The sequence below is a fragment of the Pimephales promelas genome, chromosome 13 (genome assembly GCF_988280905.1).
Source record: "Pimephales promelas chromosome 13, fPimPro1.hap1.1, whole genome shotgun sequence".
Classification (NCBI taxonomy): Eukaryota; Metazoa; Chordata; class Actinopteri; order Cypriniformes; family Leuciscidae; genus Pimephales; species Pimephales promelas.
The window spans coordinates 26,128,718-26,150,267 of NC_142781.1; the positions used below are offsets into that span (position 1 = coordinate 26,128,718).

General features: G+C 38.0%; 2 protein-coding genes across 7 annotated transcripts in view; both read left to right on the forward strand.

Moving 5' to 3' along the window:
• Positions 1–1,302, forward strand: part of emilin1a (elastin microfibril interfacer 1a) — a 38,659-nt gene extending 37,357 nt beyond the window's left edge. For both annotated transcript variants that reach the window (XM_089118768.1, XM_039693122.2), the window contains exons 5-8: positions 108–224; positions 330–347; positions 458–592; positions 666–1,302. In XM_089118768.1, coding sequence (XP_088974894.1) covers positions 108–224; positions 330–347; positions 458–592; positions 666–979 — 584 coding nt within the window. In that variant the 3' untranslated portion in view covers positions 980–1,302. The remainder of the gene's footprint in view (positions 1–107; positions 225–329; positions 348–457; positions 593–665) is intronic.
• A 1,485-nt stretch (positions 1,303–2,787) lies between these two features.
• ankef1a (ankyrin repeat and EF-hand domain containing 1a) lies at positions 2,788–17,945 on the forward strand. Of its 5 annotated transcripts, none has more exons than XM_089118771.1 (12): positions 2,788–3,380; positions 4,138–4,496; positions 4,759–4,958; positions 5,184–5,333; positions 5,457–5,580; positions 5,728–6,556; positions 6,994–7,220; positions 7,457–7,626; positions 8,431–8,571; positions 9,851–10,006; positions 16,455–17,612; positions 17,859–17,945. In XM_089118771.1, exons 2-10 carry the CDS (start codon positions 4,145–4,147, stop codon positions 10,001–10,003), a joined length of 2,346 nt encoding a protein of 781 aa, XP_088974897.1. In that variant the 5' UTR covers positions 2,788–3,380; positions 4,138–4,144; the 3' UTR covers positions 10,004–10,006; positions 16,455–17,612; positions 17,859–17,945. The 5 variants fall into 5 exon arrangements, with proteins under 5 accessions (XP_088974897.1, XP_039549057.2, XP_039549059.2 ...); XM_039693123.2 differs by having other exon boundaries at positions 2,788–3,320; XM_039693125.2 differs by having other exon boundaries at positions 2,788–4,496.
• The last annotated feature ends 3,605 nt before the right edge of the window (positions 17,946–21,550 follow it).

Sequence of the window (21,550 nt, forward strand, 5' to 3'; positions counted from 1 at the left end):
TGGGAAAGTACATTAGCGTAGTTAAAATAAAACACTTTCCTGTTGTGTGTCATGCTATACTACATCTAAAATATTAGCCAGCATTTGACTTTTGGGGCAATCCTCAGGACCTCCTGGAGTCGCTGGTCCTCAAGGAGAGAAAGGATCCAAAGGACCTCCTGGGCCACTTGGACCTCCAGGCAGAGAAGGACCACAAGGGAAAGTGGGGCCAATAGGACCTCCAGGTAAATGAATGAATAAATTAATGTTTTTCCCCCTCACAATTTTAACAGAACTGGCAAAATTAATAATATTTTCCTATACATTGTTCTTGTTTGTCTCCTATTTAGGCCTCAGAGGTGAACAAGGTCAGTATTCTTACTTTTACTACTGCCATGACTTTTTCTTCTGCTATTAAAATGATTTTGCTTTATAGATATAATAAAAAAGTGTTTTTGTCTGTTCTTGTCCTTGCTAGGACCTCCCGGAAAGGATGTCGATGTTCCAAGACTGTCATTCTCAGCAGCACTCACAAGACCACAAGACTATGCAGGCACTATTGTCTTCAACAAGGTCTTTGTCAATGAAAAAAAGGCCTACAATGCAAAAACAGGTATGCATATTAAAAGAATGTGAATTAAGGACTGTCATAACCATAAATGATCTTACCAAATGTATTTTGACAGGTATGTTCACTGCTCCTGTGAATGGGCGATACTTCTTCAGTGCAGTCCTGACAGGTCACAAGAATGTCAAGATTGAGGCAGTCTTGTCGAAATCCAACTATGGTATTGCCCGTGGAGATTCGGCAGGCTATCAGCCTGAGGGTCTTGAGAAACCAATGGCCGAGACACGGCACACTCCTGGCTCCCTGGTCGTCTTCAACATCATACTTCCTCTGCAGGAGGGAGAGACTGTCTGCATTGACCTGGTCACAGGTAAACTTGCCCACTCAGTGGAGCCCCTGACGATCTTCAGTGGTATGTTGCTCTACGATTAAACAGGGAACAGATTGTAAGACTCATCTGAGACTCAGTGAGGACAATGTCAGATGTAAAAATTTGTATCTGGACAAATCGTGATTTGAAGAACATTTTTACATATTCAATGTTGAATAAGGTTTATGATACAAAATGTAGGCAGGTTTCATTTTTAAAAAGCCATGAGGACTCACAAGATGATTATATTTATCTATTATCAGAACAATGAACTGAAATTTGCATATGGTTGTTTTTACATTTTATTCTTGAATGGCAAATCATATGTTCATATACTGTGAGTGACCATGTTTGCTTTTATTAAAATGCAGCCGGGTGCAGCAAAGTTCCTTCTAAAAAACTAGCCCATCCACATAATTTGTTGCCCTGAAAGAGATGCGAATGAGTGACTCTCAAACTGGGAATGAAAATGTATATTACCATATACCACGCTGAGAATGATTTTTTCTTGATAATATTTCAGCAATACTGTCATTTCTATCGGCTATTTAGAATCTGAACTAGTCATGCCAAATTAATAAATTAAGCCCTCTTCTGATTTAATAGTTTTGCAAAAAATTCTAAATTTGTTCACGATTCAGTTTGATTCATTTGGATGGTTTGCTCACGCACTTAATTTTTTGCAGTGGTTTCTCAAACTGAAAAAACAAAACAAAAAGAGTGCTGGATGAGGTGGATATATACCTACAATAAATTGTAACAAACTTCACAAATGTCTTTTATCAGCGGTTACACAGCGCATGCATCTTGTGAACTCCGTAAAGACAATTTACAATATAAAAATGTTAAATAAAAAAATTAATATAAAAATTACACTTCAAAAAGAAGGAACTCATTTTAAAACGAGAAAAGATCTTTTCTCAAGATGAATGCAATAAATATTACACATGACATGATATTTTCTATTATTCCCCATTTCCCCACTGTGTTAGCCTATTCTTTCATATTTGTGGCACATTTCTTCACTTAATCTCCAAATTTGGAAAAGTAACTATAAAAGGATGAATTCAAATAAAGCTGGCTGCGCAGAGAGGGACATTTTTAGCTCTGCCAGAGGCTATAGATCAAGAAACTTCTAACCCATCCTCTGGTAACTCTTCCAAAGAAAACTTTCAATGTTTATGCTAGATGCAGAAAAGATTTCATCCTGGCTATCTTTTTGTCAATGGATTTTTATTTTGTCTCTTTGGACTGCAGATGTTCTCTAAAATAGACCGACTTTAACAGCTCAGAATCTGCATCTTTGCCAGACATGTATTTGTGTGACCTTAGCTGTCTTGGTGGTCTGCCTTATGTTTTCTTTAATACAAAGGGATTTAAAGGACTTTGCACTAAAGTCCAGGAGTGAGATCAAACCTTGACCATTTAGTCCATTTTAACCTCCAGATGAGAGGAATTACTTAAAAGGCCTTTATAATATTGCTTCAAAATGATTCATTTTGCAGTAAGAGTTGATGTGCTTAAATTGCAATTGGGACCAGGTTATATCAACTGTCTAGGCATAATCTGAACCATATGTTCACATCTGACAGTTTCACCTTGCTTCTCACTACAGGTATTACATTGCAGTATTATAAATCAGTAATGTATCAGACTGTTGTGCAGTCCAAATAGTCCTCTGATTATTTTCTTCTTCCAAACTGAATGTTTAGTATTGGGTATACAACACTATACTTGCAATGCTGGTTTTTAATAATAAAAATATATTTTTTAACAAAAATCTTTTTTTTTTTTAAGATTTTTTTTTTTTAATTTTCGTAGGAAAAGTAGCCTACTATGTTCTGATTCCCTTCAACCATCCACACTCGCTCTGCCAAAGCCCCGCCCTCCAAAGTCACTGGCTAAAAAAAAGCGCGGGCCACTCCACTAATTTATATAAACTTAGCGCCCTCTAGTGGACAATGTTAAATCTTTCCCAAGTTTTCTCTTGACTTGAACGGACCCTACCTTCTTCCTGATAAGGATTGACTGCTGGTTGAAGTGATAATATTAAATTATGGATGACTTTTCATGGAAAGAGAATCATATCCCATATGAGCATGGCGCGAGGAAGCCTCTCTTTGTGATGGATGTCAGTTACTGTCACTCATTCAAACAACGCTTGAACAAATTACCATGAAATCTGATAGGCGTTCCTCGTCAGGCTACTGAACCCCGGTCAAGTGATCACGTAAAAGTTCGGTAATTCTACCTGCTGAGGCCGTTTCTACATAAAAAAAGAGGCGGGGACAATGAGGCGGAATTTAGGCTACTTCTTGAAGAAGCTCTCCGAGAGTTCACGAGCCATGGCGTGCTGTTGCCATAGAGACACAGCGACCACAGATCGACGCGCCTGGAAACAATGTAACATTTATTAGCCTATAACTTTAACATTATACTGTTGATTTTAAACATCGACTAAAGGTAAGGGAATCTAGCTGTTGTTTGACGTTGAATATAGTCTTGACACTTGGGGTCGCATTTGTTGGGTTTTGGTCTGTGATATGGCAAGTTATCACCTTAAAATTGAGTTTTTGTCATCACTTTTGTCATTTCACAAAGCCTTGACTGAGTATACCCAAACAAGTATACTTCATAAGTTCATTTTATAAAGTAAAGTGTATTTTAAGTATATTTATGTAGTAAGTATACTATTATCAATGTACTAGAATTATACTTGTAAGTGTACTATTTCAATTGTGCTTGGCACTAAATTGGCCCACTTTTTAGTGTATGGAAGTACACTTTGAAGTAAACTCAGTAAACTAGCCTACTAGTTAAGTAGTTTTATACTGCAAGTATACTTGTAGGTTATCTTTAAGTAAACTTAATCTTATAGTTTACTATTTATTTATAAAATGTTGCACTTATACTACGATGTATTATTTAGATAATTTTTACCTTTACCTGTACTTTAAATAGATTATAAGTAAATTCCTATTTACACTACCAGTGGACTACACAACAATTCACATACTCAGAATTAGAAACACATCTGTTTTTTTTATAAATCAATATTGTCTAACAAATCTATTGTATTGGATGCCAAAACGTGTAAGTTTATTTAAAATTATGTGGGGAAAAGTATGTAATAGACTACTCGATCAAATTCTTACATGTTTTATTGCACTTTTATCAAGATATATGCATTAATTTATGTAAAAAAAATATGCAAATTCAGGTTCAAAATGTCATGCACGCCGGCCAAGGGAAGGCTTGAAGTTTTGCAGATCTACCGGCTGCTTCAGTGCGTCCAGGATGGAGAAAAGCCGTACATAGAGAAATTAATCAGCATGGGTGTTGATGACCTCATCAATCTCACCGAGCCTCACGAGGGTTACGGCGTCCTGCACCTGGTATCAGTGGCCAACAATCCCGACATGCTGGAGTTCCTCATAGCTCTGGGTGCCCGTCCAGATGTGCAGGACAGGAGGGGGCGGACACCGCTGATGCTGGCCGCAGAGCTCGGATATGATGGTATTGTGTCTCTACTGGCCAAGAAGAATGCAGACATGAAACTTGTTGACAAAGAAGGGAAAGGTAACTTTTAATTATTTTATTTTATAATATAACTGCTACTTTTTATCCATTACAAAAAACAGGCACACAACTTTTAAAATAAATAACTCTTCATAAGACAATTTGACAGCAGCCACGTAGTCGACAGTTGATCATCAATGGCTGGCATCATCATGCCAGTTATGTAGATTTACTGTATTCAGTCTATCTAATTACAGATCAGGGCACGACCAGTTAGTGTGTAAACTGATCTGAGTAATCCGTACTCTGGCTTCTCTCCCAGGCTTGCTCTTCTACTGCATCCACCCAACCAAAAGGCACATGCGCTGCCTTCAGGTGGCCCTAAAAGGCAATGTAGATGTCAACAATGTTTCAGAAACTGGGATGCCAGTGTTCCTGCTGGCCTGCGAGCAAGCTCAGGACTGTGAGGAAATCTCTCTCAGTATCCTAGAGAGAGGAGCAGACCCCAATGCCACAAATCAAGTAGGCCTATGCAAATGTTGTGTAATTGATAATGATATTTGAATCCTCTTTGGCTGAGCTGGATTCAAACAAACCAACCTTCTAATATCGCAAGCATGTAATTTAAATGCCAAACCATTTGTTCATACACAATGGTATTACATTTACTACACAGAATAACATGTAGGCCTCCTAGCTCTGTTGACTGGTGTTGGTGAGATCGATTTTGTGTGTATGATATCCCAGAAAACCGGTTTGACAGCTCTGATGGAGGCCACCAAAGCGGGAGCAATAGGTCTAGTGAGATCCATCCTCAAGAAAGGAGGAAACGCCAATGCTCTGGATAAGAAGCGATTCCACTCAGCTCACTTTGCGGCTGAAAAAGGCTTCTTTGAAGTGAGTGTCACTTCTGTTGTTGTGTTCTTCTATTATATAGAAAGTGATAAAATGGATATAAGCCTATGTATTTCTCCCAGTGATTATGATCACTGCTTTTAATTCTACTTATGCTGTTTCCAGATCATTAAGGTGCTGTCTGCATATGGAGCAGATTTTGGAGCGGTAACAACAGAGGGGGATACACCGCTACACTTTGCTGCCTCTGGTGGCTACACAGATTGCTGCAGGTTTCTAGCTCAAAGAGGTAAATCAATTCATTCTTAGTCAAAACTATTAGACAAAATCACAATTTTTTCCCCCAAATCATGCAGCCCCTACTATAAAAGCAATATTGCTTCTTGATGTGGAACGTGCAGAACTTTATTATATTAAATGCAATTTCCTACTTCAGGATGCAATCCTAAACTGAAGAACCAAGAAGGTCTGCTTGCTCGTCAGATTGCTAAGGAATTTGGCCACAAAGCCACTGTAAAAGAGCTTAAGAAGGCAGAACGACTACACGGAAAGTTCTCAAAAGGTATGGGCGGCACAAATGAACCATGGGCTCTGACACTTCACGACTGGTCTCTTGAAAACGAGAATGCGCTAAGAAGTGCTTTCGAGTCTGCATCAGACGGCATCATGGGAATAGAGGTGGTGTCCAGGAGGACGTTTGTGTCTATTCTTCAGGAACTGCACGCTCCTCTAGATGATAACCAAATGCATACTCTTCTGTTTGCTCTCGATAAGAGAAGAGAGGGCTTTATAAATATGAACGACTTTCTAAGAGGACTCAAATATCTTCCAAAGTTATATGTTATGGCATCTTATGGGCCTAAGAAGAAGAAAGCAACCAAGTCAGGAAAGACCAAAAAGAATAAGTTCAATCTACCCATGCCCATCTGCACTGTCCCACCGGATCTCTTGCAACGCCGTGATGATGGCGGGCCACCGCATTATATGATTGAAAGCTACCAGCATTTTACAGACACCCATAGATATGACCGGGACCATCGACCAGCACATCCTATCGAAGATGATACAACGTGGTACATCGATGAACCCGAAAAGATATACATAAACATGAACTACTGTGCTAAAACAGGAGATATTGAGTCTCTTAGGTTAGCACTCATTCAAAAGGTTCCAGTAGATGTGAAAGATCGGTTCTACAAGACACCACTCATGGCTGCATGTGCAAGTGGGAACTTTGAAGTGGCAAAGTTCCTTCTTGATAATGGGTAAGATTTATGAACTTTTAAGTGTTGACTTAACTTAAGAATAGTCCAGCCAAAATTGAAAATTCTGTCATAATTCGCCCTCATGTCATTCTAAACCTGTTTGCATTTCTTTTTCTGCTGATCATAAAAAAATACTTTGAAGCATGTTGGTAAACAAACAGTTTTGTTTCCCAATAGTTTTCCATTGTATGGACAAAAAAAACAATGGAAGTCAATGGGACAGAAACTGTTGGTTACCAATATTCTTCAAAATATCTTCTTTCGTGTTCAAAAGAATAAAGAAAGTCATACAGGTTTGGAATAAATTAGGGTGAATAAATGACAGACTTTTTTGGGGTGGACTATCCCTTTAAGGAATAAATTAAAGTATTAAAATTAAGGTTAAAGTAAAAGAATTATACTATAATATTATTACCCAAATGATAATCTCATTACAGGGCTGACATGAATGCATGCGATCAGTTCAACTGGACTCCTCTGCATCATGCCTGTCACGCAGGACAGCTGGACATTATACAGTTGCTGCTGGAGGCGGGAGCTTATGTGGACCCGCCCACTCTCAATGGAGCCACTCCCCTAATGAGAGCCATCGAGAGCTGTAGGCCGTCCTGTGTGGAGTACCTCATCAAAGCTGGGGCAAAGATCAATGCAGTAAATAAGACAGGTACAGTCCACTTTCTAGGAAGGACAGTTATTTTACAACTACATCTGATGGAACATTAATCTATTGAAGCAAATTCATAACCTTTCGCAAACCAGTGCAGACTGTTTTTACGTCATTCCCACAATGCCATGTCTCATCTTTGCTGGAGCGCTCTTATGAACACCCAGTGCATTAAATCTCTGAGATTTATCAACTGCTGCCATTTGAGTCAGGAACTTTCAATCTTTTAATTGCAGAGCAAAATTGCTTGGACATTGCCCACGCTTATGCAGACTTCAGAGTGGTGGATTTGATCCAGGCTAAGATTAATACGCTACCGAGAGCTAAGGACAACAAGAAGCCACAGCCAGTCAAAGTCCATCGCAAACCAACGCCGGCCTCAACCCCTAGCTCTACAAAAGAAAAGGTAGAGTAAGCATACTGCATGTGATTAAGCATATCTACTGTGCACGCTTACCTTCAATAAAGTCACCATGAAATCAAAATAGACAATTCTTCAATTATTGAAACATATACTATGAGACTAGGGATTCAATTTTTTTCCTTTTTAATATACTTAAAAGATGATATTTTAGTTATTTTTGTGTTTGTTTCTACAATGGTCCTGGACTTTATACTGACACCAATGATATCAAATATTCAATATTAATACACTTAATATTCAACCATATTATTGATTTGACTGCACTGACATATTGGATGACAACTCAACTGAGCTGGATGAAAACATCACTGTTATTCTTCAGAACTGTTTTATACATGAAATTAACTAATTTAATAATTGATGATTGAAGGCCCGTTCACACCGATAACGATAACTATAAAGATATTATTTATAAAATCTAAATTTAAAAGAATAGGAGAGGTTACACCACAACTATAACCATAACGGCATTGAGAAACAATATCGAAGGAATCACTTTCAGAACGATTTTTTCCAGCGATAAACGATTAAAACTTTGGTAGCCAATCAGAATCGATCCTGCTTTAAAGAGCATGAGCAATGAAAATGAAATGAAAACCCAAGCAAAGAGTAAGTAAATGAGTCCAGACGTGTCATATTACCCCCCAACGAGGCACTGGCGGCTTTGTGACTCTGTTAGTGTGCTTAGGGAAACCCTGCTGAACCTTTGTTGAAAGTCACACCATTGTCAATGTGTCATCACGTCCACTGTGTCTTGATTACGGTGTTAGCGCTTTATTTTCTCAGCAGGGCACCATTCCCACTCCCACAGCCTCCTCAAACTCAGCAGTCAAGAAAGCAATGAAGGAAGACAGTGTTATCGTGCACAGCACTCAGATCACCAGCGGCAAGCTCAACAAATTGGACATCAGTTTTGTGCCAAGAACGGTAAGCTGGACACCACACGCAGGTATGCACAGAGAGAAATGTGAGCTAGGCCTGTGTGAGCACCACAGTAGGCCTCATATACTAATAACAAGTGTTTCCACGCAAAAACAGGTGTGTGTGCACATACATTTGCTCTTACTCTTACTCTCATTCTACTTCACATTCTACGTTCATTAATCTGGATTATTCTTCATAGATATGTCTCCAAATAAGGGCTGTACTCACAGTAAGGATGCATTCTTCTTTGCAAATGTTTCCTCACGCTCACATTTTGCATGAAAGCACATGCAGCAAGATCTTTAAAGTCCCCCTGTGGTCAGTTGTATCTCTTAAACCCAAAATTACATATTTAAATGTTTTTTCCTTGAAGAAAATTCTTCATGCCTTAAAATAGTTTGAATGTAACTCTTCGCCTCATTTAGTATATGCGGTTCTATGAATATGCAAAGTAGCCCCGCCTCAACTCACTCACACCAGCTCAGAGATCGTCACTCGTTGACGTGATCGGTTACAAGGTAGTTTGTGACAAAAGAAACACCAGCGATTTCAAACCGCATTTTTGAGACTGTCTTTGGTTCACTGCAGTTTTAAGGAAAACATACTCAGCAATGGTGTTGTCTTAAAGCATTTTAAAGGGGTCATGAACTGGCTTTTGACATTTTTTTTTTATGTTGTTGTCTGAGGTCAACTTATGACGTTCGCTTGGTTTTTGCATCAAAAACATCAAAATGAATAAGCAATAGGCTATTTTCTACCCTAGTTTTGAGCCTAGCTTCAAAAATGCTCGGTTTTGATGGGTGTCTCGCACTGAAGACTTGGAAGTTTCAACTCACTCGCTTGCAGCGACTGTCTTCCTCCACAACCAGGCACTGCACAATATTTAGCAACGGCACGTTTATTGCTCGTTAGCTGAATCCGGTTTGTCATCATGAGGTAGGCCTATGTTATTTAGCTATGCGTGTAATGCGTGAATCAGTAGGCGGGGCTAACGGCTGTGTAGGCGTTGATCTTCTTCTGCAGGGGTGGTGTTTTATTCTCTTTGATGTCATAGTTCCCCACTTATAGAGCCTGGTGTCAATAAAAGCTTTTACTGGACTAACATGGTTGTTTTCAGTTCTGAAACTTACAGGATATTCTTATAATATGATGACCTCTTAGATGCCAAAAGCTCGAGAAAAATTTGATTTCTCAGTTCATCACCCCTTTAAAATCACTACATAGTAGCCTAGTGTTGCCACTAGTGGATTATGATATTTGTTTTTCCTGCTATATGTTGTAGACGTGGAAAAATCAGCTAACCACAAGCGAGCTGATGGAGAGGAAGGCAAGGAGGAGGCAGCGTTTCAGTTTTGAGGTGGACTTTGATGACTTCAAGATGCCATTCAATAAAAACATTCAGAAGAAGTCCGTGGAGTTTGAACTTACTGACTGAAAGGTGAAAACCTGTCTTAACAGCACTGATGCACAAATATCATTGCTTGCTTAGGCAAATTTGCACAGACCCCACAGAACAGGGATAATAATCTTTGGCATGTCCTTTTCATTTTAAGTGATTAGACAAACCATTTCTACCTGGCAGACAATAAAATGGACAAAATAACTAATTGTATATAAAATGTATTGTAGATAATCCGTAGATTGTAGATAATCCCTGTCCCATCTGGCTAGACTCATGACAACATGACAATCTTCTTGAAGAAGGCGGCAAGAAATTTCTTAAGATAAAGATATGTTAAGAATTCTTAAGGAATTTTCAAAAAAAAAAAATCTTAAGAACATCTTATTTTTTTCTTAAGAAGAGGACATGACAGGCATCGTGTGGTGTTATCCGTTGTTATCTAATTGTATGGTGGTTCTTGCCAAAGACTTGCAACTAATATTTTTATACTGTCTGCAAACTGCCATAATAAATGATGATTAATACACACTATGCTCAGCACTTACCGCTGCATTTTTTTGAATGTGCCATGTTACGTATTATATATTTTGTGCTGAATGCTGCCGAAAATTATGTTGTATTTCTAAAATTAAAAAAGAAATCCCTGTTTCAGTTGTTACTTCACACATAATAATGTGTTTCACTTCAGTGTACTCATGCACATCCCTAGTAATAGTAGTATGTATTACAAGCAGCTAGTGTAAATGCTATAATGCTCAATAATAATTTAAACAAGCCAATAAATGAAACCTTAAACATCTGACCTTAAGTTGGATGTTAACTTATCCTGAGAACATTTTTTTCAGGAATTCACTTTTGTCTTTAGAGCAATTTTAATTGTTTTGTAAATCTGGCTCCAGAACATCATATAGACTTGGGGGTCAGCTGTCTTAGCAACCTGATAGCAATGTCCTCCTGACAACCTTCCAAAATGCCTTGGCATCATAGCGTCAAACTTTGCATGGGCATCAGCACTCTAGTTTTGGTACCATTCTAACATACAGTGCGTTTTAAGCTGTAGTTGAGGGATTAATACTGCATATCTCACGGCTGTTTCTCTGTCGCCTCCGAGAGGGAGTAGGTACGTTAAGTAAGATTGATTATGCGTTTAGGAGAGGCAGGAGATGAGCTGCTGCCTACGTGCTGGCATGCAGTTTGTCTCCTCCATGTCTCAGCGTCTGTCGGGCGTGCTGAGTTCAGGCCTTTCACCACAGGCAGCGCTGCGCAAAACCCTTCATTTTGTTCATCTCAGAAAAAAACCCAAGCTATTCTATCCACATGCTTTAACAAGAATACATTATCTGCTGATTAACCATGTCTGATATATTCATAGTGGAAATGTGTGATTGAAACTAAGATTTCCAGTACAAGCTGTTCTTATTTTCTGTACTTTACAGGTTACTGAGACAGCAGTGGTTTCAGAGTAGATTCTAGATTCTTTCTGTTATAAGGAAATGCGCCATTCGGCTGTCCTTTTTATTGCACGGTTCCTCTGTTTGGCCAACAGATGGAGTAATAGTGTTTACATACGAATAGTGTCTGTTTTGGATGGCTGTTGTGAGATCCTCAAGAGCTCTTGTGTTACAGCTCAGCACAGTACTGCAAAATAATATTCAAAACTATTGTGATTATTTATTGTGAGTTGTAATTTGATAAACCAATAGAAATGTGGTGGATTCTTACAGCATTAAATAAATAAATAGCCACATCAAATCAACGTCGCAATGTTTTACTGTAACCACAGAGTGAGATTTGTTTAAAACGTCAATAGTGGCATCTGAAAAACAAAGATAAGGCGTTTTTTGTTTGTACGACATGGATCTGATTAAATGCACACGTCTACTGATGCCAGCGTGAACCACCAAATTCGATCATTAGGATTGCTATGCCTTCAAGATCTTTTGGGTATGGTTACATAACAAAATAAATGGCTAAAACCAACAGCAATAAATCAAGGGTATACTGAAGATATGAGGTTTTTACATACCCATTTGATATCCAATAAGATTATAGAGAATTTATGTAAATTATCAGATACTGTAACTAACATTGGAGAGACATATATGGATTTTTTATGCATTTTTAAATAGTCTTTTTTTCTAGGTTTGTTTCAGAAGCTGTGAAAGAGATGATAGACAACAAAAGAGCAAACATGAGAGTGGCAGAGAGAGATATGGGGCAGCTCGGAGAGTTAGTGCATCAGAGAGAGAGAAGGACAGGGCGAATGAAAGCAATAGTGTGAGTGTGAACTCGTCGGTGTTATTCATCCCTGTAGACGTGAGTAACGACAGAGTTGTGGGTGAGTCAGGGATGGAGGGATGGAATTAGAGAACTGAATGTTTTATAAAATCAATGCTCTTGGCTTCAGTGTAAACTAGATCTTTCAAGAGTGATGAGCACACGCACATGCAAATTTTGTTTTTATGCGTGCATGTCGAGTAATCTATCTTGATGTTTTTCTTATCTTAATACTTTTTTTCATTGTTGTATTTAATCGGATTCGTCAATTACATTTGTAATGGTTTTTTTGTGTCTTATGCTGCATTCTTATGCTGTTTTTTTGGTCTTATGCTGCATTTGTGTCTTAAGCTGCATTCATTTGATCAAAAATACAGTGATATTACAATTTAAAAGAACTGTTGTCTATATTTTCTGTGCTAAAGCTAAATTTTCAGCATCATTAATCCAACCTTCAGTGTAAATTGATCCTTCAGAAATCATTCTGATATGCTGATTTACTGCTCAAGTAACATTTCTTATTATAATCCATGTTGTAATCCTTCATATTTTTGTGGAAACCATGATAAATTAAGTACTTACCCATGATAAACTAAGGTAAGTACTCTTTTCTATTCATCAAAGAATCCTAAAAAAATATATATTTAGATTTCCACAAAAATATTAAGCGGCAAAAAGAGTTTGCAACATTGATAATAATAAGAACTCTAATTAATAATTGAGCAGCAAATCCGCATATTAACGATATTTTTAACGATCATGTAACATTGAAGACTACAGTAATGATGCTGAAACTTCAGTTTGGCCATCACAGGAATAAATCATATTTTTAATCAAATAGAAAACAGGTCTTTTAAACTAATAATATTGTGAATTATTTTTACTGCATTGGTAAAAACTAATTATTTCAAACTTTTTTATCTGTGTTTTACTTTTGTTAATCTGGTCATGTAGTACTATGCTAAGACTTTGTTTTGCTCCATCTGAAATGATTTTCGGGGGTTGAAAGTCTCTGCTTGCAGCACTGCAGTGTTTCTACTCATACACACCCCCACACGGAGCTTACTCAGCAATCTCGTTCCTACTGGGACCAAGGGGAGACGGAGTACTCTGCTGGCCAGGCTCTGCCTGAGCTGTGTTTGTTTGTGTTTTATTCAGTGCCTGTCACAGCTCTGCCCCACTACCAGGGGCCGCTGATCTGAGCACAGCCAACTGTCTCTGTCCTGACGGAGAGTTAAGACCCTCCTGCAGACCCATCATTCTCAGTTCAGAGACTGGGCATCCGCATACACTCGAGTAGACACAGAATAGCCATGTAAACACAAGCATTAGTGTTGTACAATATCATATGACCTGTGAATGTGTGTTTTACGAGGTCTGCAGAATACGATGTGACCATTTTGTCGTAATAAATCCCCTGATGCTCATATACAGCAACTTTCTAACACATACTGGTGAGGGGTACAGTCTGTCAGTCACAATAAAACAGGTCATCACGGGTTTATTTGGGTAATTCTTGTAAAGTGGAGATGTTTACAGCCTCCTATGTGAAGCACTTAAAATAGTGCTAATATATATGGACAGAAAATCACAAAGTGGCGAATAAAAAAATGATTGTGCTGCTTACATTTTTTTGTAAAGCATGATACATGTATTTATCATTCATTGATGAATAGAAAGTTCAAAAGAACAATGATTATTTGAAATAGAAATCTTTGGTAACATCATAAATGCCTTTACTATCATCCATCCTTGCTGAATAAAAGCGCTTATAAGCGAGCTTATAGAGCTTATAAAGTTACTAATCTTACAAAACCCCAAAACTTTGAACAATATTGCATATATATGCCTCAACCAGATAAAATGTTAGACACAGTGGTATCTCTAAAATGAATATTTTCTTTCAAGTCAGTACCTTCTTTGATGTTCAGTGAGATTTTCCTACCAGCAGTCTTAAATAAAGTTGCTGTTGTAGAGTGAAGATGATTTTGGTTTGCGTTCCTCCAGTTCTTTTGTGGTTGGTGCACAATTTCAGTCGATAGAAGCTGATGGCAGAAGTTCAAGTATCTTGCTGTTGAGCATTTTTATGCAATTACCATTTGCATTTGGCATTTATTCTTTGTAGCATCCCCTTTGCCTTCCCAGACATCTTTTACTTGCTGTCCTTAGTTATTTTTGGTACCCAGTCAGGGGAACATGACAACAAACAATACAGATGCATACACAATTTTCTCAGCCAGGTTACTTTCATCGGTTTTAAAATGGACAAGAAATAGTCCTGAAACCAATGCCAGTGAAAACCCAGTAATACGATGAGTAATGTAATCACCACGGTGGTCATTTAGCATTTGAATCAGGCATATGCAAGAGCGCTCTTGAGAATGCCCAGGCAGACATTAATCTTTAATCTCACTACCAGATGCTGTGAGGAAAGAAATTATATTGTCTTGTTGCCATTCCAGCAGTCTGAAAAAAGCAATTTTTATGAACCCTCCAGTGATAATATCTCTAATGTATGATTGTGTTGTAGTCAGGTCTAACGCACTGGGGTTGAGCGGCATGCAGCGTTGGGGTAAGTGCCCATATATCAGTGACAGTGTGCCGAGGAAGAGAACGTGAGGCTTGGTAATGCGGAGCCAGCAGGGTGAAGCTGGCAGAGATCTGCTCTGCACTCCATCGATCCGGTTTTTCTGGAGTGGGTCACGGTTTCAGTGTTGGGCAGTTTCATTTTCACTGCAGTGGAGGCGTCTGCTGTTCCACCTCTGGGCATAAACAAAGCCACATAAAAACACACGCACACACTTGCATAGCTGGAAGCTACGGTTCATTAAGCGGCAGGAGGCACTGAGGTACTAGTTTCCCTTTGAGCTGCCCTTAAGGGTAAGATCTGCCATTAACAGCATGGCAAAAAATGCTGCATCAGGTCTGCAAGAGATACTCTGTGTGTTGCAGGCACTAGACATGACAGTCTGGGTCAAGGTCCTGGTGCTCTACTCTTTCACCGTGTTTAAGCTGCTCGAGATTGGCATGATGCGAAAAAAAAAGACAATAGAACTCATTATAATCAGTGATGCTGATTGTCTTGTTGCCATTCCAGCAGTCTGAAATCACTGACAGTGATGATATTACTAATGTACGATTGTGTTGTAGTCAGGTCTAACGCACTAGGGTTGAGCGGCGTCTACATTGGATGCGACATGACTTGACCTTCACAATAAGAAAAGAAAAAAATATTTTAAAGGGTTATTTCACCCAAATATGAAAATGTTGTCATTAATTGCTCGCCCTCATGACTTTCGTTCATCTTCGGAACACAAATTAAGATCTTTTTGATGAAATCTGAGAGCTTTCTGTCCCTCCATTGATAGCTTTGCAACTACCGCTTTGATGCTTCAAAAAGTTCATAAAGAGATTGTGAAAGTAATTCATTTAAATTGAGCGATTTAGTTTAGTTTCTGATAAGACACGATCACTTTATATGACGAACAGATTGAATTTAGGCTTTTATTCACATATAAATCAAAAGATTTCACAACAGACTCCTTCAGTGAAACAATGAGTATTTTTACATGTCAGATTCAAAATAAATTGGGAACCTTTTACTGGAATACACATTTAAGGACCTTGGGAATAAACTTAAGTATGAGCTATAACCAACTCAATATTTCACTTTGTTTAAAAAAAACATGACAAACTTGAATGTATTGCAGATATCATTAATTCAAGATTTTAAAATACAACATAATTCGAGAATTTATTCTGATTCAAGGGGAAATCAGACTGGGCGAGAGGAGGAGGGTAATTAGCTCCTGAGAAATGCGAGAGCTGCTGATAATGCTGAAGGAGCTTATATAGGCCTATGTATACAGTGATAGGTGTTGTATTCGTATAGGTAGACATGGATCAGCTGAGAGTCAGCTGATGCGAGCTTGACTAACCTGACCTGCCAGAACTGACACTATATGCTTGATATTTAAATGGCAAAATAGAATCATTACAATGCCATAATCAAATAGGTACTAAACCTCTTTTTAAAAAGTCATGACCCAGAAATGTCTTATAGAATTTAATTTAAAAATTAATTAAACAGTTTTTACTTTTAGCTCGTATTGTATTTCTTTAAAAACTGAATTTGTTAAGTCCGGCATTCTATAAAAATAAATGATATTACTCCGTCTTAATTTTTTTCTTCACTTTTTTTTTACAGATTTACAAAGCAACATCACAATCTTTCCAAGTACTCCCTTGGACCTGCTTCAGTACTCTTGGTTGGGAATCACTGCTCTACGGCAACATAATCAAGCAGGAAGGGAAGTGTTCATCAAATTCATGCACATTATGACACAACGTGGCTTGAGGACATCCGCTTTCACCTCTTCACACGCTTTCTACATCAACGTGAGGATCTCTGCAGGAAAAAAAATGAAGCTGCAGGTGACGCATGGGGAGAGAAAACCCCCATGTTTCCATGGCAACATGCAGGTGAAGTCATCAAGGACTGATCTGGTGTTCAATCTATGAAGCTTAAGCATTGTTACACTAGTCTTCCATTAAATCCATCACACACGCTCGTTCACCATTATCTGGATTCTGCTGAAGTCTCCGACTAAGCCTGAAATGATATTGATTGGCAGGTTTGCCTCACCAATCAGAACACTGCACTACTCACAGCGGAGAAAGGAGAAGGAGAAAAAGGCCGAAAGATGGTTAGCTGTTGTAAAACTCTTCCCCATTTCCAATCTATTTACCAAACAATAACATACATATGCTAAAAAGAAAGTGCATTCAGCTGAAAACTTTCATGCTGTAGCAAGATGCAAGTCTGCATGGTCTAACGCTGTGTATCTGTCCTGATGTCCTTGTTTTGAGAGTGTGGTCATTACGTCTGCTCACTAGACACATCAGATGTAGTCATGCAGTAAGAGCATCTCAGCTGTTCCACTGTTCTTCCCATGATACAAATGAGCAAGTGCATCACTGCAAAAATCAGTGACTTAATTAGTATTTTTGTCTTGATTTCCTGTAAAAATCACGTTCTGTAAACGTCCTTTAAACAAGATTAATTTACTTGAGAAGAAGTGTATTGAGGATGTCTTTAAAATGTAAATGTAAAATGAAGGTGTCCTGTGTTATCTGGCTTCAAGTTGTTAGCAGCAGATCCTTCAAGTCCTGTAGGTGGAGCTGCTGTGGATCACACTTGTCGGTCAAGCACATCCCAAAGATGCTCAGTTGGATTAAGATCCAACAACTTGATCTCTCAAACCATTCCTTAATGTATGCAGTGTGGCAAGGCGGATTATCCTGCTGAAAGAGGCCACTTCCACCAGGGAACACCAATGTCATGAAGATACCTGATCTGTTTTAGGTAGGTCTGTTTTTGTTACTGTACTTCATTTTATTTTTGATTCTAAATTGTTTTAATTATTTACTGTATTTTATTTTTATCATTATTTTTATTTTCCATTATTTCATATTTTTTTTTCTAAATTGTTTTAATTTTTTTAATTATTTCTTTTGATTATTTCAATTTCTTCTATGTAAAGCACGTTGAATTGCCATTGTGTATGAAACGTGCTATATAAATAAACTTGCCTTGCCTTGCCTTGTCTAGGTGGCACGTGTCAAATTTACATCCACAGAATGGCCAGAGCCAGGGTTTCCCAGCATAAGATTGCCCAGAGCTTCACACTTTCTCCACCGGCTTGTCAAATGGTGAGTACACGGCCATCCACGTGATGTAAAAGAAAACGGGACTCATCGGACTGCTTAAAGGTTCAGTTCCAAGTCGCTTTCAACAGTGGACAGGGGTCATCACAGGCTACACGACCCCATACGCAGCAGAGTGTGATGCACTTTGTGTTGTTACACATTCCTCCCATAACATCTTTAAAGTTTTGTGTGACTTGTGCCACTAGACCTTTTGTTAACAATCTTAACCATTCTATTTCATCAGAAACGATCTGAAAAGAGGGCTTTAATTGTAAAATAACGAACTTGTCCTTTAAGAGTAATTTATTATGATAGCTAGTTAAAAAATAAAACAAAGTAAAGATAAATTTACTGGGAAACCATACAGACAAAAACACTGATTAAGAAAATCATTATGTACTGTGCACACAAGCATTCGTTACACAACCATGAGTGAGCAAATGGACATCACCACTTTACATGTGGAGACTGGAAAGAGGAAGTGCACACTTTCAATTGGCAAAAGTATAAGACGTCCTGTTAATTGGCTAGAAGGGATATCACATTCCAGCCTAATGCACACATGGCGTGTTCAAATCTATTCTCTAGTCTACACATTATCACCATGGCAAGAATGAAACATTTTAAGTCTACTCAAGATCCACTGTGGTTACACCCTCGTACATATACATAAATACATATTGATGTTACATGACTTTGGATCAATCAATTTAGGTAGTAATTAACCTTTAACCTCAGTGCTAAAGCATGCTGCTTCAGTGCCTAAGGGATCAATGCCACTCTTTCCTGCCCCCACAACACTCAGAAAGAGAACGACAGCAGGCATAAATTTAGGTGCTTTGATACTAGTCTTATGCATTTTGGTGATTATCCAAGCTCATTAATGCATATTTTTGATAACAATCTTGTATTTTTTATGTTTATTTTAATTAGCCATTCTTGTTTGGATTGAATGAAAGGGTGAGATGAAACTACAGTCCCTTATAAAGCTCAGATCAATACGGATCAATATTTCTTCTGATATACATCTGCATCAGTGCATTTGAGACCCTCGGTCACACACTTATCAACATCGCCACCCATCTCAAATCTAGCCGCTCATCAATTATCAGACTGTATGTCACTTTCCCGAATTATCAAGCTTGCAGTCTGGCATCTTCACTCTTCGGGGCTCAGAGGAGCGACTAGAGAGAAATCTGAATGAACCTCTGTGGAAAATAGGTCATGCACGTCTAGGGCAAAAGAGACCGGATGTAATGAGCAGCTAGAACTATATTGTCAGCTGGAGTGACAAGGCAGCCAGAGCAAACTTTTGAATAAATTCTAAATGAAAACAAGTCACCAGATTAGAAAATACATGAAAAAAGTATAATTTGTTAGAAATGACTTCATAGTTGAGATGAGACTTAAAGGGATACTACATCCAAATATGAAAATTCTGTCATGATTTACTCACCCTCAAGTTGTTGCAAACCTGTATGAGTTTCTTTCTTCAGCTGAACATAAATGAAGATTTTGAAGACTGATGGGAACCAAACAGTTGTTTGGCACCATTGACTTCCATAGTAAAATAAAAAAAAAAATACTATGGAAGTCAAAGTTCCAATCGTTCTTCAAAATATCTTCTTTTGTGTTCAGCTGAAGAAAGAAACTCATGCAGGGTTGCAACAACTTGAGGGTAAGTAAATTATGACAGAATTTTCATTTTTGGGTGGAGTGTCCCTTTAAGCAATGTCATGAAAATGCTAGGCAAAACTGATATGGTAAACAAACAAGCTACTATATCATTGATTTTTGCAGGGATAGAATGCTGTATTGACAAATCAGAAGCCAGGACTGGAACTATCTATTTTACATAATACACAGCTCTCTAGAATACTTGATTCTGATTAGTCGATATCCACATCCTGCAGTCCAAAATTGTTGTAAAATTACCTCTAAAACTTTATATCACACATATTGGCAAAATAGATGTGCTATATTCACTTCTCTAACATTTCTATCCTTCTTATTTATTTATTTTTTTAAAGTATCTCTACTTTTATATTTTATTCATTTCAGGAAGTAGCTGTGCATTGTAATGCACTGATTCTATATAAAAAATAAATAAATAAAATTTAAAAAATGAATAAAAAATAAATTCACTCTATTGCCTTATGGCTAAAGCTGGCTGACCAAACACCACATGCAAATAAGAGATTAAAAAAACAATACAGTCAAATCCTCAAGTCAAATTTGATGTCTCGATGCTGAGATTTTCACATTCCTCTGAGTCATATTTTTAAGGATTCCTTTGTAGCAGCAGAGAATAAACATGTTTTTAGACTGCTGAGTCACTGGTTGAATCCATTGCCAAAGCGTGCTCCCCCTCCCTTCAATAGCTCTCCTCCTCATTCGCTCACTTTCATCCTCTCCCTGGCCTGTTCTCTCCCTCCATCCCCCTCTCGTGTTCTGATCTACACCCACCCACCCGCTCCAACCCCAACTTTTTCTCTTTATCTCTGTCAGCACCCCCTTGCCCAGCTCCCTGTGCTCTCACTCTCCCCTCTCTCTCTGGTTTAATTAAGGGGGAAATGAGTCTGTGAGTGACGTGTAAGAGAGCAAGGTCTAGTCACAAAGAGAGTTGATAATGCAACTACTAATTCTTTTCTTTCTGCCTCTCTTCCAATGGTGCAAAAAACGCAGCAAAGTCAAATGCTACAGACTAAAAAATAAAAACTTCAAAGGCTTCAAAGATTCAGCGAGACTTTTTTAAAGATTCGCTTTAATCTTAGCAACAAAAAAAAGAGCAAGATCTGCTTTGTTTCAAGTTAGGTTATATTCCACAACAAGCAACTGCCTTTAAATTGTCTTATTTTTGAAGGAACTCAATATTTTTTTGGGACCTGCTGGTGTATAATAACATGTTTGATAAATTTAGGAATATTTTTATTAATAATTTTTATTTTACAAAAAAATGACCATTAAATCTTCACAAAACATTTATTGTACTGATATATTCTCATTCAATTACCCAGTATAAGATGATGAGAAAACTAAGGCTATTAAGGGGGTACATATCACATAAAACTTTCATATAGTCGCGTTTAAACTGTGCATTAAAAATACATAACATCTCTGTAATTCTTGTGGAATCAGGAAAAATGCACAGTAGCATAAACTAACATCAAATCTAAAAATATTACATCAGTCCAACTTATCTCAAGAGCACCTACTTCATCTTTTGCCAGCCATTCTGTCAGTTTTTAGGTGTTTTTGCTGTAGCAGTTTGTCCTGCTGGTATCCCTGTGTTTTCCAGAGGGGTTTCCCTAATGAGCACGATAAGCTGTTGTCACATGAGACCTCCTGACATAACAAGTCAGTTTAACCTCATACAGGGAATATAAGAAACTAAGTAAAATATCTATTTTATTATACCTCATTGCATGTTACTTTGTGAAAATCCCTTTCCTGATTGGCTTTCAAGATCTGCCATTTGACCAATGGCTGCGACAGAGTATCCTCTGTCTCTGGAGCATGCAATAGTGACATGCATAGCATTTTAATCTTAAACATTTAAATGGTCAACTATTTAAATGACTTCTAATTGATTGA